This window comes from Rana temporaria, chromosome 3 (genome assembly GCF_905171775.1).
Source record: "Rana temporaria chromosome 3, aRanTem1.1, whole genome shotgun sequence".
NCBI classification, from domain to species: Eukaryota; Metazoa; Chordata; class Amphibia; order Anura; family Ranidae; genus Rana; species Rana temporaria.
Genome location: NC_053491.1, coordinates 251,463,676 through 251,485,485, shown reverse-complemented (window position 1 = coordinate 251,485,485; position 21,810 = coordinate 251,463,676). Strand labels below are relative to the sequence as shown.

General features: G+C 44.2%; 1 protein-coding gene across 1 annotated transcript in view; it reads right to left on the bottom strand.

The window, feature by feature from the left end:
• Positions 1-21,810, bottom strand: part of SFXN1 (sideroflexin 1) — a 73,742-nt gene that overhangs the window by 1,217 nt on the left and 50,715 nt on the right. Inside the window, exons 7-10 of the mRNA XM_040344558.1 lie at positions 21,644-21,771; positions 18,676-18,725; positions 18,541-18,590; positions 14,854-14,901 (exon numbers count right to left, since the gene is read on the bottom strand). Of these exons, the coding sequence (XP_040200492.1) occupies positions 14,854-14,901; positions 18,541-18,590; positions 18,676-18,725; positions 21,644-21,771 (276 nt within the window). The remainder of the gene's footprint in view (positions 1-14,853; positions 14,902-18,540; positions 18,591-18,675; positions 18,726-21,643; positions 21,772-21,810) is intronic.

Below are 21,810 nucleotides of genomic sequence, written 5' to 3'. Positions count from 1 at the left end.
CCCCTGGCGATGACCCGAAGGCCAAACTATGACCAATCCCAATCAAATACAGGATGCAGATTCCCTGAGCCACCTGTCCCATATCTTGTTGTACTTTGAGGGGCAGCCCCTATGGGAGTAGACCAATTACTTATAGGGCAATACTTGATTGACCTCCACTATCCATTGCGAAAACTCTGGTGGATTGGGCCTCATCCAGACCCTGGCTATAACTTTCCGTGCCACAAAGAGCGTTTCATGTAGGAACACTTTAGTAAATTTGTTAAGCTCTGAGTCTGGGAAAATACCCAGGAGGCATGGCTTTGGCTGCAATGTTATGGGGGAGCCCATTGTGTCGTGTAGAAACCGCACAATCTGCTCCCAGAAAGCCTGGATTTTGGGGCACTGCCACAGTAGGTGGTAGAAGGTGCCTACCCCCTGTCCGCACATTGGAAAGGTGGCGGGATAGTTACATTTATACCTGGAAACTCTAAGCGGCGTGAGGTACGCCCTGTGTGTGATAAAAATTTGTGTTAGCTGATCCGACAGCTTAGGGGATGCTAGTTTACAAGTGTCTAGGGCATCACTCCATTCATCATCCTCCAATGAGCCCATTTCCCCTGTTATGGGTTATGACGAAAATAATAATAATAATTTAATATTTACTGGGGGAATAATGAAGGTCCAGTAGGCCTCAGAATTGATCCTGCCATAGGAATATACAGATGGCTAAACTAACCATATTTTCATGCACCCTTGGTGGAAACGAAAGCACAGGCCTGATGTGGACAAAAACGTTGGCTTTAGCCGTCCTAAAACAATGGACAATGTTGACCAACGAGGGTCCCTGAGAAGAAACTGTTTACACAGCTGAGCTATCATCCTGCCTTAATTAAGAGACACATATCGTACCCCTAGATAGGGGAAACTGTTCTGAGGGCCATTCATTGGCCAGAGCCCTGGCCACAAGATTCTGGTAGAGAAGCAGCACCCATTTTATGAACCTAGGGCCAAGACCAAACCTATCCAAACAAGTCCAAAAGGTATCTCCACTCAACTGAATCGAAAGCCTTGGCAGTGTCCAAGGCTACGATTACCCTGGATCCCGGATTGTCATGCGTAGTTTGGAGGTTAATGAACAGTCTTCTCAAATTAAAAGAGGTGTTCCGGCCCGGCATAAATCCGGCCTGGTCACTATGTATCAGGGTGGGGATTACTGTATTTAGGCGGAGAGCAAGCATTTTTGCAAGTATCTTGACGTCCACCTGAAGCAGTGAGATGGGACGATAGGACTCCGGGAGGTGCGGGTCCTTTCCAGGTTTGGGAATCAACACTATGGTGGCCTCCCTCAGAGGTCGGAAGTTCAGAGCTATCAAATATGGAGGTATATAAGGCAAGGAGCCTGGGGACCAACACGTCTGAATAAGTAGAGTAAAACTCCACAGGTAGGCCGTCCGAGCCCGGGGCCTTAGACCTGGGGAGCTGCGCTATTGCCTTGGAGATCTCCTCCGCCGTCAGTGGTTTTTCTAGTTCTCTGGTCTGCTCCTCGGTTAGCCGAGGAATGGGTAAGTCTGCAAGGAAAGTCTCTATCAGGTAAACGTCGTCTGGAGCCACAGTGGCGTAGAAGTTGGTAAAAAAAAGTCACGGAACATTGATGCTACCTGCACGGGCTCCGTTACAGGTGCATCGCCATGAGATCGGAGTGAGATCACCACTGGGGGTCTCTCTTCACAGTGCACCAGGTAGGCCAATAACTTCCCGGCCCTCTCTCCATGTTCATATGACTTTTGTCTATGAAAAAAAGAGTTTGCGCTTAGATTTCTCCCAGTGCAGCTGATCAACTGACCTATTGCATAGCTTAAGATTAGCGGCCTTATCAGCTGTGGGATCCTCCAAAAACGCCCTTTCTGTCATGAGAAGGAGTTCTGTGGCGCTGTCCAGAGCCTCAGCAGAAGTCCTCTTCAGGGTGTTAATGCGGGCCGTCAATGTCATGCACACATGCGTCTTGAACGATTCCCAGACTATATGCGGTGTTGCCGAGTCAGCGTTGGACTCCAAAGTACTGTCCCCATTCAGTGGCAAGATTGTCATCTTCCGGGAGCAGAGTCAGCCAAAAAGGATTCAGCTTCCAAGAGGGTGGCAGGTGGGCGTGGGGTAGAGAGAGCTCAACCCAATATGGGCAATGATCAGAGAGCAATCTAGGGGAGAATCTTGCACCTGTCAATCTAGGGAGAAGCGGTCCAGACACGAGTATGAGGTCTATGCGGGACATTGAGTGATGGGAGGCGGAGAAGCAGGAATATGCCCTGGATGTAGGATTCCTGAATCTCCACGAGTCAACGAGGTGAAAGTCACCAAGGAGTCTCACAAATCTTGTGGGACGGCAGGGCGAGGAGGTCCCACCATCCTGTTGAGCGACGGGTCAAGCTCGTTGTTAAAGTCACCTAGCCATATCGTGGGTACGTCAGGGTGTAGAGCCATAAAGTCAAACCCAGCTATGAGAATAGTAGTTTGGAACGGGGGTGGCACATAGAAAGCTAGCAATAACATTGTATCCCCGTGCAACTTGGCCTTTAGAAAAACAAATCTACCCAGCGGGTCAATTTTTGAATCCTGGAGCTCAAAGTGTGTTGTCTTGGCAATCAAAATCGAGACCCCCCTGGAATGTGTGGTGTGGACAGAATGGAAAGCCCATCCCATCCATGGGCGTTTAAGCGCCCTCTCGACCGATCCCTCAGCATGAGTCTCCACTAGAACCACCACATCAGCTCTCTGCTTTTTAAGTAGGGCAAAGATAGCCGACCTCTTAATCGGGTCCCTCACACCACGAACATTCCAGGTGAGGAACTTTAGTGTGGCTATGGGGAAATGAGTGTGGGATATAAAGCTCCAGGATCCAGGTCACCCCTAAAATCGTACAACAATATATATAATCTCCCAGGGGGAGTGCACACCAGCAACATAGTATAAATAGCACAGTACCAAACAGAGCAAGCATAAACATAACCAAACATATCGTCTCTAACAAATAAAACCCCCATTCCTGCCCTGCACTGTCCCCAACTGGTGCGGGCGTTAACCCTTAACTGCCAACATGGCAAATACAGTGACCATCCTGTGGAGAGAACATTGTGAAACAACAAATGTAAGCGGGAGGTGATGTCAGGTGGCTTGTGAGCTGCCAAATGGCTCTGGGGAGATTGGACGTTTCTCATTTACAGGCATACCTTACAGGGGCCATCCAGTAGAGAACATCAATACTTGCCCTTATTTATGCTTCCAAATGTGAGGGCAATTTATGGAACACTATCAATTGCTCAAATAAACAGTATTATACCAAGGTGGTCATGCACTCTTTTCCTTTGTTTGTATAGATCCATGTCCACCACCCAGCGGATAATAAAGAGAGCTGCAGGGTCTTTAGCGATAGAATTGTTTTCTGTGATCAGGATAACCAATCCTTAAAAATGGTGGCTGTATTAGTTTCTTTTTAATGCCTTTTTTTCCCCCCTGTGTTTTTACCTGCTGATCTGGCAGGAACATACCTTCTGTATTAAAAGCAGGGGTCCGCCTAAATATATATTATATATATATATATATACATATACATATATACATATACATATACATACACACATACACATACACATACACATATATATATATATACACACACACACACACACACACACACACACACACACACACACACACATATATATACACATACATATATACATATATATACACACACACAGCAGCTACAATTAAATGCAGCCCGCGTACTTTTAATAAATGGACACTTACCTGTCCAGGGTGCCTGCAATGTCGGAAGCCAAAGCCGATCAATCGCTCGGCTGCCTCCGCCGCCATCCTCAGGAAGTGAAGTGTTGTGGCTTCACTTCCCGGTTCCCTACTGTGCATACGTGAGTCGCGCTGCGCGTCCTCACGGGTCCCTGTTGTCTTCCCCAGAAGGGGGGGGGGGGCTGGACAACGACGGGAAGTGGCATAGGTTCCATTTTTGTGTGGACCTTCGCTTTAAAGCGCCCCCACCCTGGATAAGGGATCATAGGGGCACAACAGCACTTTTATTCTGGGGGGGAGGCTAGTGTTACTAGCAGATTTAGATACATTATTACAGTGGTTCTCAACTCCTGTCCTCGAGACCCACTAACAGGCCAGATTTTTGGTATTGCCTTGGAGAGCTACAGACTAGAATACTGCAATCACTGAGCAGCAAATTATATCACCTCTGTTGTATTTCAGTTATCTTGCAAACCTGGCCTGTTAGTGGGTCCTGAGGACAGGAGTACCACCGCATTAACACATTGAAGCCAAAATCCAGCTTACACTGGAGTTACAGGAACAGTTTTTTTCCTTTTAGTATAAAGATTTTACATGAATAAATACAAGCTGGTCATGGTAAGCACCCCTGTTAGCAATAATCAGTTTGACTCACTCTTTACATTTGCAGGAAAGCTTGTTCTGTTTTTCCACAGAATTACTGGCCAGAAGACAAAGTAGTCATTTCTGGGGTTGAAATGCCTCTGTTCACACAAAGTGAAAAAGGATCGCCAGGTATGGAAGTAGATATTTCATAACGTGGCTTTTCTGGCCTTGAATAAAGTGGGAATGAGGGAGTCAGAACCAGAGCTTCGGATGCCAGTACTAGAAGACCCTTGGTCCTAGCCACTAAAAGGGGCAACTGGTTGTTAAACCTAAAGGCCAGTGTGTCTTCATCAAGGGCAGGGGTACCTAATTAAAATTCAAGGGGGTCTGGTCGAAAAAAAAAAAAAAAAAAAAAAAAATCTTCCAGCGGAGGTCCGAATGTCATTATGTTGCTATGACTCCACATGATATCCTCCACTTCACAGCGTCTCCCCACACACACATCACACATTGTGCTTTTTTTCTTTCAACTATACAACTATAAATACATTTAATTTGTTTTTATGCACCACAGCTCAGTTGCGGTGCATAGAAACAGTATGCATTTTGCACCACACTGCTCAGCACACGGGGGTGCTGTTTCAGTCTGAACAGGACACATAGAAAACAATTGTTTTCTATTGCCCTTGCAGAGACCTGTGTTTTGCTAGTGCAGAAATCACAGACCCCTTTTACATCCGTGTCATCAGCCCCCCCCCCCCTCTACCTCATCACAAACCCCCCCATTACAGACTGACCTGACCCATCACACACAGATCCATCACAGACTGACCCCCATCACAGACTGACCACTCAAATCACAGACCCCTCATTACAGACTGACCTGGCCCATCACAGACTGACCCCCCCCCCAGACTTCCCAAATCACAGACCCCCCCCAATCACAGACTGAACCCCCCATCACAGACTGACCCCCCCCATCACAGACCCCCGATCTCAGACTGACCCCCCAAATCACCGAACACCTATCACAGACTGATCACCCAATCACAGACGGACCCCCCACATTCACAGACCACCCCCATTACAGACTGAACCCCCCAATATCAAACCCCTGCACTGCACACCACACCCCCCATTCCCACAGAAAACCTACCTTATTTACACAGGACATGAAGCGTGGCCGCTCTGGACAATGGGCGGGACTTTTCCTATTAAAAGTGAGTGATTTATTGCTGGGACCGCCCCGCAGCCTAGCAACCAATCACCCACTTTTTAACTTAAAAAGTCTCGCCCATTGTGTAGCGCGGCCGTGCTTCATGTTTGTGTGATTTTAGACAGGCAGGTGGGGAGGGGGCAGTGCAGAGAATAGAGAAGGCATGGATATGCCGTGCCTGCCATGCTGTGTATATAGCGGCAGGCAGGCGGGTGAGCCGGCGACAGGGAGACACAGGAAACTACTTGACGAGGCTGCGGTCTGGGTAGAATGGCCACTGGGGCTGGAACCGGACTGCCATTTAGTGATACCCGATCTAGGGGTTCCCCATTTCTTACCAAGGTGACTAAAGATGTTGGGACCATTCCCCTTGGTCCAGGTGATGAAGGCTAAGAAATCCACCTTCTAATTGTTCTCTCCCAGCACGTAAACAGCAGAGATTGGTGGGCAGTGTTTCATCCAAGAGATGATCAGACTTGCTTCCTTTAAAGGCTACCCGACTCCTGGTTAACCCCCCCCCCAATGATCGATATATCCCAGTTCAGTGGCACTCACTGATTGGGTGCCCCTCGAAAAGGCGAGCCCAGTGGTACACAGCCTATTTTACTGCTTTGAGCTGTTGATGGGGAGCTTTGCTTCTCTGGGTGACCAGGTTCCCTGAACTGTGAGATTAAACCACTCCACCCCAGCTGGCATCTCTTATCACCTTTCATGAAGGTGGGAGAAAATACTTTCCCAATTCCATAACTGGATTGGTAATCCACCAAGAAAGGGAGTTTCTTGCTTTGCTGGATAGAAGCATAAGGAAGCTTTGAGATGCAATGTAGTTGTTCCAATCGAAAGAATGCTGTGTTGAAGGGGCTAGCTTCAAAAGAGGCAACCATAAGACTCATGAAAAGTCTCATAGAAGGATGCTTTTTTGACCTTAAAGAGGAGTTCCACCCATTTTTTTAACTTTGTCTGTGCTGCATGCCCATAGCCCATTGTTTTCACAATGGAAACTTTTATTTAAATTTTTTGCTTGTAAATACCTTTATTTTGCATATCTTGATTACTTCCTCCTCTAATTAGCCTAGGCGATTTGCAAGGGTTCCTGGGATGGGATAGTCGTCATGTATCCCAGGAGTCCTTGCCTATTGCCGAAATCTCCGCTGACACCCGCAATCACATAGGGACCCATGTATGTCCCGTTTTCATCCGCAACGGATGGATGAAAAATGCGGACATACGGTCCGTACGTGTGAAAGGCCCCTTAAACCCTCGGGGGGGGGGGGTTGATGTAATGTGCTGGGGCGATGCAATTTGGATGCATAAATGCATTTTGTTGCTGAGATTGTATTTTTATTTTTTAAATGAACAGCTGTACAGAAAAAAGTAGCCGCTGAGTGTGTATACACACACACACAATAAATATTATATATATATATATATATATATATATATATATATATATATATATATATATATATATATATACATATATATATATACATATATATATATATACACACACACACACACAGTGAGGAAAATAAGTATTTGAACACCCTGCTATTTTGCAAGTTCTCCCACTTGGAAATCATGGAGGGGTCTGAAATTGTCATCGTAGGTGCATGTCCACTGTGAGAGACATAATCAAAAAATTATTTTTTCCAGAAATCACAATATATGATTTTTTAACTATTTATTTGTATGATACAGCTGCAAATAAGTATTTGAACACCTGTCTATCAGCTAGAATTCTGACCCTCAAAGACCTGTTAGTCTGCCTTTAAAATGTCCACCTCCACTCCATTTATTATGCTAAATTAGATGCACCTGTTTGAGGTCATTAGCTGCATAAAGACACCTGTCCACCCCATACAATCAGTAAGAATCCAACAACTAACATGGCCAAGACCAAAGAGCTGTCCAAAGACACTAGAGACAAAATTGTACACCTCCACAAGGCTGGAAAGGGCTACGGGGGAAATTGCCAAGCAGCTTGGTGAAAAAAGGTCCACTGTTGGAGCAATCATTAGAAAATGGAAGAAGCTAAACATGACTGTCAATCTCCCTCGGACTGGGGCTCCATGCAAAATCTCACCTCGTGGGGTCTCAATGATCCTAAGAAAGGTGAGAAATCAGCCCAGGACTACACAGGAGGAGCTGGTCAATGACCTGAAAAGAGCTGGGACCACCGTTTCCAAGGTTACTGTTGGTAATACACTAAGGCCCCATACACACGATAGAATCCATCCGCAGATAAATCCCAGCAAATGGGTTTCTGCGGATAGATCCTATGGTGTGTACACGCCAGCGGATCTTTTTCCGCGGAGAAATCTCCTCTGGGATGGATTTCAGCAGATCGAATATTTGCTGTGCTGCACAACAAATCCATCTGCTGGAATCCATTCCAACGGATGGATCCGCTCGTCTGTACAGACTTACCGGATCCATTCGTCCAAAGGGATTCCCCGCACGCGTCGTAATGATTTGACGCATGCGTGGAATTCCTTATATGACAGCGTCGCGCCCGTCGCCGCGTCATAATCGCGGCGACGGCGCGACACGTCATCGGCAGAGGATTTCCGCGGGGATTTCAATGCGATGGTGTGTACACTCCATCGCATAGAAATCTGCGGAAATCTTTGAGAGGATTTATCCGTGGAAACGGTCCGCTGGACCGTATCTGCGGATAAATCCTCTCGTGTGTATGGGGCCTAAGACGTCATGGTTTGAAATCATGCATGGCACGGAAGGTTCCCCTGCTTAAACCAGCACATGTCAAGGCCCGTCTTAAGTTTGCCAATGACCATTTGGATGATCCAGAGGAGTCATGGGAGAAAGTCATGTGGTCAGATGAGACCAAAATAGAACTTTTTGGTCATAATTCCACTAACCGTGTTTGGAGGAAGAAGAATGAGGAGTACCATCCCAAGAACACCATCCCTACTGTGAAGCATGGGGGTGGTAGCATCATGCTTTGGGGGTGTTTTTCTGCACATGGGACAGGACAACTGCACTGTATTAAGGAGAGGATGACCGGGGCCATGTATTGCAAGATTTTGGGCAACAACCCCCTTCCCTCAGTTAGAGCTTTGAAGATGGGTCGAGGCTGGGTCTTCCAACATGACAATGACCCGAAGCACACAGACAGGATAACCAAGGAGTGGCTCTGTAAGAAGCATATCAAGGTTCTGGCGTGGCCTAGCCAGTCTCCAGACCTAAACCCAATAGAGAATCTTTGAGGGAAACTTAAACTCCGTGTTTCTCAGCGACAGTCCAGAAACCTGACTGATCTAGAGAAGATCTGTGTGGAGGAGTGGGCCAAAATCCCTCCTCCAGTGTGTGCAAACCTGGTGAAAAACTACAAGAAACGTTTGACCTCTGTAATTGCAAACAAAGGCTACTGTACCAAATATTAACATTGATTTTCTCAGGTGTTCAAATACTTATTTGCAGCTGTATCATACAAATAGTTAAAAAAATCATACATTGTGATTTCTGCATTTTTTTTTTTTTTGATTATGTCTCTCACAGTGGACATGCACCTACGATAACAATTTCAGACCCCTCCATGATTTCCAAGTGGGAGAACTTGCAAAATAGCAGGGTGTTCAAATACTTATTTTCATCACTGTATCATATAAAATATCTGTTTCTTGAACATGCAGAATATTTCCTGGTTCTTGCAGGGAGGAGGAGGGGAAAAGTTTGCATAGAAAAGTGTCAACTTTCTCGGACACTGCCGTTGCTATGGAAACCCGACCTAAAAACCTATTACACCTCTTGTGCAGCACTGAGCATGTGCGAGATTTGCAATCAGGAAATCCAGGAAGTAATACAGTCTGGCTTCAAATGCCCACACTTAAGATGGCCACGGTCTAATGCTAGTATATAAACTTTCAAAATGCTGTAATAACCTAACAAAACGGACCTCAGTTTACAGACTAACTTTACTAGAATACATTAAACTTGTGTATTATAGGGGTATATTTATTTAAAAAGTGTAATTTTGGCTGGAACACCCCTTTAAGTCCCAAGCACGAGACCTTAGAAAGAGAAGCTTATTTGGTCTGAAGGTAAATCTTTGCCTGGGGCGTATTTAGGATGAGATCAAAATATTCCAGATGCAAGGAAGACTAGAGTGCAGACGTTTGGAAGTTGATTTCACAATCAAAAAAGTCTGCGGCATCTGAAAAGTACTTTGGATATTTGGAGACAGTTTTGAAGGAGATCTCCTTCACTGTAAAGTTGTCAAACTACCTGAAATTTAAAGAGGGGCAGAGGACACTACTGTGGGAGGTGATGCGAAGGGGGCAGAGGACACAACCGTGACACACTGGGGGTGATTTACGAAAGGCAAATCCACTGTGCACTGCAAGTACACTAGAAAGTGCAATCGCTGTAGGTTGCTGTAAATCTTAGGGAAAGCTCTGTAATGATGGGGAAGCTCTGCTGATTTTATCATCCAATCATGTGCAAGCTAAAATGCTGTTTTTTATTTTCCTTGCATGTCCCCCTCAGATCTACAGCGACTGCACTTTCAAGTGTACTTTCAGTGCACTTTCATTACAATTGTAGTGCAAAGTGGATTTGCCTTTAGTAAATAACCCCCACTGTGTTCATGTCGTTTTTCTATTGGGAGCTTTATATTTTAAATGGGCCGTTTTTTTTTTTTTTTAAAGGCACTGAAAGGTTGCCTACCCCCGATTTATTTTTATAATCCTAATAATCTTAGCTTTTAAATTGATGTTGTCCTTTCATGCCAAAATGCAAAAAGCGCTTGGTACGTGAGCTTCTTTTAGCACGTTTTTTGAGCAAAGAGAGGCCCCTTCAAATGAATGGTGCTGCTCCAAAAATGCAATGTAGTAGCATCACTCAAGTGTGAATAGGGCCTTAGTTTTTTAGAAAACACCCGCTACTGTATGTTTACATTAGAAGGCTGGCAGACTACCAAAATTCTGTTGCAATTAAAAAAAACTAAGGCTCAGTAAACTTTGCACATTAATTTTCTCCCCAATGCTTATAGATACTTTAGCATGCCCAGTCTGTGCACAGGCTTACGTTACAATATCAAGCATTGTACCGCCTTCCCTACCTGATAATTTTATATTTTTTCCAAAATAAGTGCAAAAGTTGAGCTTGCAAAGATCATAAACATATGGTCAGTGGCAGTATTGTAAGGAAATCAGCATGCTAGCTATCCTCCATTGCCATCACATTGTAAAAATGGCAAGCTATAGGCCGACATGCCTGTGTGCTAAATCTTTATGATGAACAAAGCTTCTAACAGCGACTGTCATGAAAAAAAAAAAATAATAATTATTAAGGATGCTATTGCTGGGCATCTTTTGAAATTGCTAGATGTGTCTGGCTTAAATACTCTTGAGTTATAGACCTAGAGCAAGCATGCTGTATTTAAAGCGGAACTTCAGTCATTTTTCATCTTTCCGTCCATTAAATCCTCTGTCCTTTTTTTAACTTTGGATAATAAAACAATTTTTTTTTGCCAGTAAATACCTTATATCAGGGCTCAAAATTTCAAGTCCTGAGCCACTAGCCAGACCTTAAGAGTTACTCGCCACCAGTTGCCCCAACCAACACCTCCCCTGCCCCACCCCTAAACACGACCTTGTAAAATGTAAATTATCTCACTGTTAAATATTTTAAACAGAATTACGTTCCAAAAATAAATATTAACAAAATTAACAAAGCATATCAGTACCCATCTGTGCAGCCTCACTTTGCCCGTGAACGCAGCCTCAGTGTGCCCCATCAATGCAGCCTTACTGTGCCCCATCAATGCAGCCTTACTGTGCCCCATCACTTGCAGCATTACTGTGCCCCATCACTTGCAGCATTACTGTGCCCCATCACTTGCAGCATTACTGTGCCCCATCACTTGCAGCATTACTGTGCCCCATCACTTGCAGCATTACTGTGCCCCATCACTTGCAGCATTACTGTGCCCCATCACTTGCAGCATTACTGTGCCCCATCACTTGCAGCATTACTGTGCCCCATCACTTGCAGCATTACAGTGCCCCATCACTTGCAGCATTACAGTGCCCCATCACTTGCAGCATTACAGTGCCCCATCACTTGCAGCATTACAGTGCCCCATCACTTGCAGCATTACAGTGCCCCATCACTTGCAGCATTACTGTGCCCCATCACTTGCAGCATTACTGTGCCCCATCACTTGCAGCATTACTGTGCCCCATCACTTGCAGCCTTACAGTGCCCCATCACTTGCAGCCTTACAGTGCCCCATCACTTGCAGCATTACTGTGCCCCATCACTTGCAGCCTTACAGTGCCCCATCACTTGCAGCCTTACAGTGCCCCATCACTTGCAGCCTTACAGTGCCCCATCACTTGCAGCATTACTGTGCCCCATCACTTGCAGCATTACTGTGCCCCATCACTTGCAGCATTACAGTGCCCCATCACTTGCAGCATTACAGTGCCCCATCACTTGCAGCATTACAGTGCCCCATCACTTGCAGCATTACAGTGCCCCATCACTTGCAGCATTACAGTGCCCCATCACTTGCAGCATTATTGTGCCCCATCACTTGCAGCCTTACAGTGCCCCATCACTTGCAGCATTACTGTGCCCCATCACTTGCAGCATTACTGTGCCCCATCACTTGCAGCATTACTGTGCCCCATCACTTGCAGCATTACTGTGCCCCATCACTTGCAGCATTACAGTGCCCCATCACTTGCAGCATTACAGTGCCCCATCACTTGCAGCATTACAGTGCCCCATCACTTGCAGCATTACAGTGCCCCATCACTTGCAGCATTACTGTGCCCCATCACTTGCAGCATTACTGAGCCCCATCAATGTAGCATTACTGAGCCCTATCACTTGCTCATTACTGTGCCCCCCACAAAAAGATGATTTTTGACATATTTTTTGCCGATTTTTGGGGCAGGTAGCGCATGCACAGCTCTTGGTGCAGACCGACATGGTTTCATCCCATTCAAACGAAAGGGCTGAAATCGCACAGAACCTGGAAGGCATGTGAATCGCAAAGGAACGCAGAGCGTGTTCCTATGTGATTTGTGCTGTGAACCAGTCCAGAGTCTTGGAGCCCATTGCTGAAAAAAGGTCAGGCACTTGGCTTCACTAACTTACCTGACGGGGGGGGGGGGGGGGGTCACTGACACCCGGAGCAATTGCCCTGAATCTCAGCAAAGTTTCCAGAAGGTATAACTTTCCCCTCACTAGCAGACAGCTTGTCTTTGAAGATGGGAAGGGGGCAAGTTGTCAAAGAATACTGGCAGTGATTTGGGGGATAAGAGCTTGCTGTATGTGTTGGGGGGGTTGAATAAAAAACAATTTATCTCCCCTCCTAAAGTGCCCCTCTAGCACATACAACATGCTCTTATCCCCCCAAATCACTGCAAGTATTATTTTTTGCCAACTTGCCCCCTGTTTCTGGGTCTCCTTCTCTTGCAAGTGCCAAGTATGTGTATGTATGTACTGTGTATGTACTGACCTCAGATCAGCATGTCCCGTCCTCCTGAGTGCTGTGTGTACATTCTCCTCCCCCTCCTTCCCTCCTGACATCCGAGCCAAGGAGAGGGGGGGGGGGGGGGGGCTTCAGTCCGAGTGTTAGTGTGAGGTGGGCACTGCAGGAAGGGGGAGGAAGTGAGAGGGAGAGATGCCTCGCAGGGTGTCAGAAACACCCAAAAGGAAGCAGCAAGCCAGTCAGCTTAGGTGAGAGAACCAGCAGCATGACTCCCCAGCAGCACTAGCGCGGAGGAGGAAGAAGTGAAATCCTCCTCTGCTTTCAATGCAGGCAGTGACGTCACTGGTTGCCAGACGCCAAGCGGCTATAGCAACCAGTGATCAGTAGTAGGTGGAAGAGGTGGAGGCAGAGCCAGCGCTATGGCAGCTCGGTCCACCCCAGTTCCCACACTGTGTTGTCCTGCAATTAAAGTGTCCTACTGCAGCCTCACTCAAAGCGGTGCCAGGGCAGTCCAGCCCTGCCGCCTGTCAGTTTCATGGCTGTCAGCCTGGTTCACCCCCGATCCTCACTCGCCCTGGAAAAAATTATACTCGCAAAATGCGAGTAAAAGAGTGAATTTTTGAGGGCTGCCTTATATAGCCCACTTAGTATTTCTTGTCTGATCATTAGCCTAGGCTTATGACATGTACAGCTCCCTCTCTTACTCCTGTGAGTTTGCCAGGAAGGGGGAGGGGGACTGGCTGGTGAGTCATAAGAGGGCCAATGAAAGCTGCAGAGTTGGAGGTGTGCCTCTGTGCGTTTGTATAAATTCAGAAAATGAACTGGCATCAGCTTCAGCTGCCCACAGTTAAAATGGATGCAGCCAAAGATTTCTGCAGCATATATAGCAAGTACAGAATCACAGTGTATATATATATATATTTTAATATGCAAAGTGATTGGAGGGAAGCTTCAGGATTCCAAAGATGTTTGTATTAAAAATTATGTGAGCAGACTACAGTTCCTTTTAAAGTATCAAATTTATTTATCTCAATACTTATTTCAAATCAGAGAGTTAAAAGCATTGAAGCCATAACATCAGCATGGGAACCAACATTCTCAAATGAAAGATGAGCAACTGCAGCCCCCACACTTATCACAAGAGTCATTGTAGGTATCATACACTAAAAAGTGCAGCTTGTCCACATTTTACTTACGAGGAGCTGCCTAACAATTTGTGCAATATGGCTAAAAGTTATGTGCACATTACTGTGAAAGGGGAAGTGAGCCCTCAACAAGGGCAGGGGGATAGCGATTCTGGGAAATCCCACAGAAGCACTTGTAGTCCATTAAAAATATGCGATAAGCAGAGTTTTACAATAACCTGTACAAGAAATATACAGTACTTATCACCCCCTTCACTACTGCTGCACAGAGACTTGTGTGTCCGTGCTTTCAGAAGTTACAGTAAAAATTTGCAACACATTCAATATTATATATCACAACTCTCAGAGTTATAATTGTACACCTTGAGATTCTTGCACTTTTCTATATTCCAGAGCTTCTTGGGCCTCTGTATTGGTAAGAAAAGCATGATATGGAGAAATGTGGAGATTTGCATGAAAGAGATCTGTTTTTTTTTGGGCTCAAAGCTTGCCATATCATTTCTAATTGCCATTTTTTCAGAACAAAAGAGTGCCCCTAGAAAATAGAGGTACATTGGAGCACTACCAGATGCCTGCTTTTCAGGTGAGCCTCAAAAATGTTACACAATTAGTACACTTTTGATGGTATTAGCAAATGATCCAAAAAATACACTTACCTATTTTGAGGAAATAATGCACAGCAAAGTGGTGTCGCAAATACCAAGCTGAAAAAAGTAAAAACATATTTAAAAAAAATTTGTATACTGTATATATTCTTTAAAATAATGAATTACAATAATGAATTACAAAAATATGCCTGTAATACACTAAACATACGTATTGTAAGGTATATCCATAGCAGCATTTCTCTTTAAATACACCAGGATTGATGAAACAAGGCAACTTAAAGGGTGTATCCTTATTTTTTGCATCATTTTTCTACCTTTTCTTTCTATGGTCCAATTTGCAACACTGTTAAGTCTCACCTACACTGGTTTAAAGCACTGTATAGAATGAAAAGCCATTTGTTTGTTTTTCCATTAGCGGGTAGGCTAAGGGTCAACAACACACGGGCCGCTCCTGGCCCACCACCGTTTAATGTCCAGCCTGTCAGTGCCGGTGGGTAATTCATGGACACACATTCCGGACATTTGCGCCGATGTCCTCTATATTGGACAGCTGCGAACGACCGGTATTACAGGGCTGGATGGGGGCGGGAACCGCTTGAGTTAACTTTTTACATTAAACAGCAGGCGATTCGTTGGCGGGCGATCATAGCAACCAATCACCAGCCTGTTAATGTGAAAAGTTACCTGCAGCGGTTCCCGTCCCCATCCAGACCTGTGATGTTCTCTTCTAGAAGAGTTCTACCTACACAGTGTGTATTTGTATTTGTGTGGGGTGGAGTGCAGGGTGGCATAGGACACTGCTTTGGGGGGCACAGGAAACTTGCTATGGAGGGAAGGAAGGCAGAGGACACTGATGTGACGGGGAACAGAGGACCACTCACCTGGGGACAGGGAACTTATTTTCCCTGGGGACCCCTTATCCCCTGGGGACAGGGACCCCTTCTCCCTAGAAACAGGCACCCCATCTCCAGACCCTGCTGGCATACAGGGCTAGTGTCAGGATAGGGGACATTAAAACCTGCCACATGCTCCTTCATGGTGAACTGGCTTTGTATTCGTGAAGCGCTTTAAAGTGAGGTAAAGCTGCACGGTTATTACCGTTAGGATTATTATCTTAATTTATTATTAGCAGGTGAATGCGGCCCTCCATACATTCACATACATTGAATCCGGCCCTTAAGTGGAAAAAGGTTGCTGACCCCTGGTGTAGGCAGTCTATAGAAGTGAATGGATATGCACCATCTGTATGAATCCACCCGCACAGCTGAGTTGTAAAGGTTCACCAGGATGGGTGCACAGGTTTTGTGTTGAGGGCCTTACACCCATCCCCGATAACTCGGCTGTGCGGGTGAGACAGTACAATCAATGCTCATCTACTCACTTCTATAGTCTGCCATTATGAAGCTTCATGCCAGCACAACATGATAAACAAATGGCTCTTTGCACGCTGAGCCATGCAAATAAGCCCTAAAATGTGTGGCTTGTAGAACTTGGCATGCACATTTCTTGGACAGGAAGATTCTTCACTGAGACAAACTTCTAGTGCATGACCCAAACTATGGTTATTTCATATTAATAGTGTAGCACAGGGATCTCCAAACTACGGCCCTCCAGCTGTTGTGGAACTACACATCCCATGAGGCATTGTAAAACTGACATTCACAGACATGATGGGAATTGTAGTTCCTGAACAAATGGAGGGCCATAGTTTGGAGACCCCTGGTGTAGCACATAGCTGGCATTTCGCTGCCTCCTGAGAAGGTGACCCTTCAAACTACAGAAGGGAAAATTAACAGAGTGGTGCAAGCATAATATTTGTGCCACTCTTCTAAACTCGGAAACCAGAGCAGATGCTGCTCCTAATAAACAAGCCCTAATTAACAACTCCCCCTTGGGTAATTAGGACTATCTAATCTCTGTTCTATGCTGTGTCTGTGAAAGACATGGCACAGACAGCAGTTAAGGTGGAGCTGACTGCTCTGAATTTCTAAGCCTGTCCCAGCCCTTGCGGTCATCTGTGTGCAAGAGGAAAGAGGTAGCTTTGTCTACACTCTGCTTGAACAAGCAGAGGGTGGGGACCTGAGCTGTCTGACAGTTTACATCCCGTATGCCAAGTCACACCTGGTGGGCATCTGTGGCAGTTTTCTATAAAATGTTTTAATATATACTTTTTTCACTCCGAAATAGAAATTGGTGTGGGTAGGGCAGATAGACCTGAAACAGGTCTATCTGGTTAGTTAATGTGGTGCCCGCCACAAACACCAAGCACCTTTGTTAATTTTTCCAGAATGTGCATAGCTTCTCTAAGGTGATTTTTGCCATTTACCAAATGTTTTAGGTCTCCCAACTATTTGTTTCTTAATTTTATCTAAAGAAGGTAATTGATCCCATATATTCAGAGAAACAAGGAGGCTACCATTGCTGACCTTCCAAACAATTTAAAGACCTGGCTGTTTATACTGACCCTCGTTTCTAAACTTTTGGACAACGTCAAGAAAAAAAAAATAACCAGGATTCAGTAATGACAGCCCACAATTTTTTTGCTGCAATCTAAGGCTCTGTTTCCACCACTGCAACCCCGAAGTCGTGTGATTTACAGTGACTTTGCAATGTGATTTTTGATGCGATGTCATGCGACCAGTGAAAACCATGTGAGAACAAGTCGCACCGAAGTCAGAACAAAGTAGTGAAAAACCTTTTTTGGAGTCGCACCAGTTAAAAGGGGGATTATTGAAATACTGTACGTGGGTTTTGACTTGTCATGTGACTTCACGTGTCAAGTCAAACAACTCGCAGTAGTGGAAACGGCTTTAAAGCGTCAGTAAACCGCCAATGAAATAAAAATTAAGTGGGCCCCCTGCAGGGTTAAGTCATAATGTACTAGTATGCACGGCATACTAGCACATTATGACAGACTTACCTGAAAAGCAGATATCTCCCACGCAGCTCTATCATGAATCCTTGGCACTGCCATCTTCACCCGGTCTTCCTTCCGAGCCCCCTCAGCTCCAGCATGGAGCTCTGAAGGTACAACATGGGTATGCCATCCCTTCCGAGCGCATGCATCGGCGGGGTCATCTCCTACAAAGTGTACATTTAGGAGATATTCACTGTACCTACAGGTAAGCCTTATTATAGGCTTACCTGAAGGTACAAGTTCAAAAGTGGAGTTTACCTCCACTTTAAGATGATATGTTTTATAAATTGCTTTCATATTAGTTCTTTTATTGGAGATAAGACATGTTATGTGTCATCTGCAATAAAATAGACTTACCTGTCTGTTTGTATTCCTTTTTAGAATGTACACCGACCTGTGCAGCTCAGTATATATCCTCAGCACAACTCAGGGCTGGAATGATTGGGCGCATGCATGAGAGGTGTATCATTTGGCCTGGCCAATCGCAATGGTTGAAGACCCTGCACCTGGGAGAGACTGGTATGGAATGTGAGGGGAGGAGAGTTTACTTCCATTTTAAGATAATAACATTTTTGGGGAATTAGCTGTAAATTGCTCTAGTAAGTAAGAGCATGTTTTTGTTGTTTGAAAATATGGATCATGTGTGAGGGCAATACATTGTTCTGCTGATTTTATTTATTTACAGAAGGCAAACATATTACTAATAAATCACAGTATTAAAAATGCAGAGAACAGTTATCATTACAAAGTACTATGGCAGTAGGGTTTATTGGTATTGCAGATGTTATCAAAAGAGATAAAAATGCAGCACTTCTTACCAGAATCCCACTAATCCTACTTGTATGGGGGCACTCATCCATGGAAATCGCTAATATGGAAAAGAGATTTGTATGAAAATTAAGCAGAATGATTTAGATGGCATTACATTGTACACTACAGAATTTTCACATTACCTTAAGGAATGCTTTCTTTTCCAAAGCGTTCATTAAAAATGGAGGAATAGCTGTAAATATAGCATAGAATTTATGTTAGCAGATAATAATGTTGCAATTCCCTTGATTTACATTGGCTTTAAATTTGGCTTAAATAAGCAGTTTTAAATGTTGCACATACAGTGCTCAGCATAAATGAGTACACCCCTTTTGAAAAGTAAGATTTTAATTCATTAATATCTCAATAAACACAAAAACAATTTCCAAAATGTTGGCAAAGCTGAGTTTTATAGAACATTTGTTTAGCTCATTACATGAAAGGTTATTAGAACTTAGATGACAAAATATTCAGTTTTACTCAAATGAGTTGGTGCAAAAATGAATACACCTCACAACAAAAACTACTACATCCAGTATTATGTATGACCTCCATGATTTGTAAGGACAGTACCAAGTCTTTAAGGCATGGAAAGAACATATTGCATCATCAATTTTTTTACATTCTTGAAGAACAACCTCTTTTAGAGCCTGGAAGCTGGATGGAGAGTGATGTTCAACTTCAGCTTTCCCCATAGGTGTTCGATTGGGTTCAGATCAGCAACAGTGGCCTTAGATGTGTGTTTTGGATCATTGTCATATAGCATCCTTTCTTTCAATACAAAGCAGTACATCTGTGAATTCATGATACCATCAATAAAATGCACACCCCCTCCCCCCCACACCAGCAGCACTCATGCAGTCCCACAGAAGGACACTGCCACCACCATGTTTCACTGTAGGCACCATGCATTTATTTTTTGTACTCCTCACCTTTGCGACGCCATCAGTTCCAGAAACATTCATCTTGGTTTCATCACTCCAGAATACAGTAGTCTTTTTCAGCATGGGCCCTGCCAAATTAAAGGCAGGCTTTTTTGTGCATGGCCTTTAGGAGAGGCTTCCTTCGTGGGCGACACCCATGCACGCCATTCCTCTGTAGTGTACACTGTTGTGTCACAGGGAACAATCACCCCAGTTTGGCTTTCTGCTTCTTTAGCAAACTGGCAATTGTCTTCAACCCTTTTCATCAGAAGACACTCCCTGTCGTGTCATGGTGTTAACTTCCGTGGATGGCCTGGCCTTCATTTTTTGTGTAAAGAAATAATTTTCTCTTTCTCATGCCTTCTGAAATTTCTCTTGAATGTGGTGCCATTGCTGACAGCATGAAATGGGAAGAGGTTTTCTTTGAATGATTACTCACCTGTAGTTGAATTCTTGTTAATTAGGATTTTGTGGTCTAAAATTTAGCATTGCTCTTAAGACTTTCATTGCGGTGTATTCATTTTTGCAACACGGTCGTGTACACACAAAATACTTGTGTGTGTGCAAATTAAATCTTGGTTGCAAGCAATGGTCCTCATTTGTGGGAGTATTTTGTAGTATACTTACCCATAGAAAATGTTTATTCTGAAAAGAAAAGTAAAGATTTTCTGACAAATCTGTTGGGGTGTAGTCATTTATGCTGAGCACTGTATGTCTGAAGAGCAATAAATGGGGAGTAATACATATGGCATATCAGTGTATAAAAATAAAGCTTCATACCTCAGGTCGACCCCAATGCTGAAACTACCATATAAAAAAAGAACCAGCCAGTCTGCTAATTTCAGTGCATTCTGCTGTTTTACGAGAGTCAGCCATTCCACAATGCAGACGAGTCAGTAAGATGGATAAAATCAAGTGGCCTAAAGAAGCTCTAATTTTACTTAGCTACACATGGCTAAATTGATCTAATGTCCATTGTAAATGAACTGGGATTGCTGTAGTAAAAACTACCACATTCAATTTGAAAACCTACTATACTAACAATTTACACAGGGCAGTATAATTCATAGTTACATAGATAATAAAGTGCCCCGCAGACACCAACAGTTCTGGTAGAATGGGCTCTGATGGAAAAGGAGGGAACCAGTTCCTTAAAGTGGTTGTAAAGGCAGAAGGCTTTTTTTTTTTTAGCAGCCACTCTAGAATATTTCCTTCTGCTGCTCTCTGTCTGAATCGAAGGGAGCCTTTTTGGGTGGCCCCAAGAGGATGCCGCTTGCTATAGTGGCACTCAGAAGGAGGGAGGGGAAAGGAGCTCCAGCAGGGGATCCGAGAAGGAGGATCAGGGCTGCTCTGTGCAAAACCAAATGCACAAAGTAAGCAAGTATAACATGTTAGCTAAACAAATCAGCCTATAATATCATCACTTTAAAGGGGTTTGTCTTTTATTTTCTAAAAAGGTTCCTTTAAGCTAGTGCATTGTTGGTTCACTTACTTTTTCCTTCCCCTTCTAAATGTTTTTTTTCTTCTTTATTTGAATTTTTCACTTTCTGTTTCTCCTCAGTAAGCTTTCCACCATCATCCGAGTGGTGGAAAGTCATTTAGAACAGCTTACTAAACATCATACTGAGGAGGAACAGGAAGTGAGAAATTCAGACAAATAAAACAAAGAAAAAAAAACATTTAGAAGGGAAATGGAAGGAAAAGGTAAGTGAACCAACAATGTACTAGCTTAAAGGAACCTATTTAGAAAATAAAAAAAACAAACCTTTTACAACCCCTTTAAGGGTGCAGGCCCTGGAGACTAGTTGTCTGATCAACCTGGCAATGGTGGAACAGGATTCAGGGTGTCCTTTACAAGGGCCCAAAAGGCAAGACAAAGAGGAACTTGATCTAGGTGAACAAGTCCATCACCCAAGAAAAAGCTGGAACCTCAGAGTGGATGTTTGTTTTTATTGTGTTGCACACAGAAAGATTTTTGTAGAACAAACAAACAAAAACACACACACACACACACACACACACACACACACACACACCCCAAAGAACATGGTCCACCCAATACAAATTAGCTTGCCAGAATAAACTCCACCAAGTTATACAGTGGTAAAATACAGACTTTGGAAGAAATGTTGAATAGTCTGCAGTCTGAGAAAAAAAAATATATTGATTTATTCCCATGTGTACACACCCATGCCAGGCGCAGCCATCAGAATTCTGGAGACGACCACCTGAGTGATGGCTTGTTTAGCAGCATTAGGAGATTCTCCTATTCGATTTCCATTCTGATCTGTGACTGGTATACCATACTTCAATTCCCTGTAAAATACAATGTACTTCATTTAATACACTATAAAA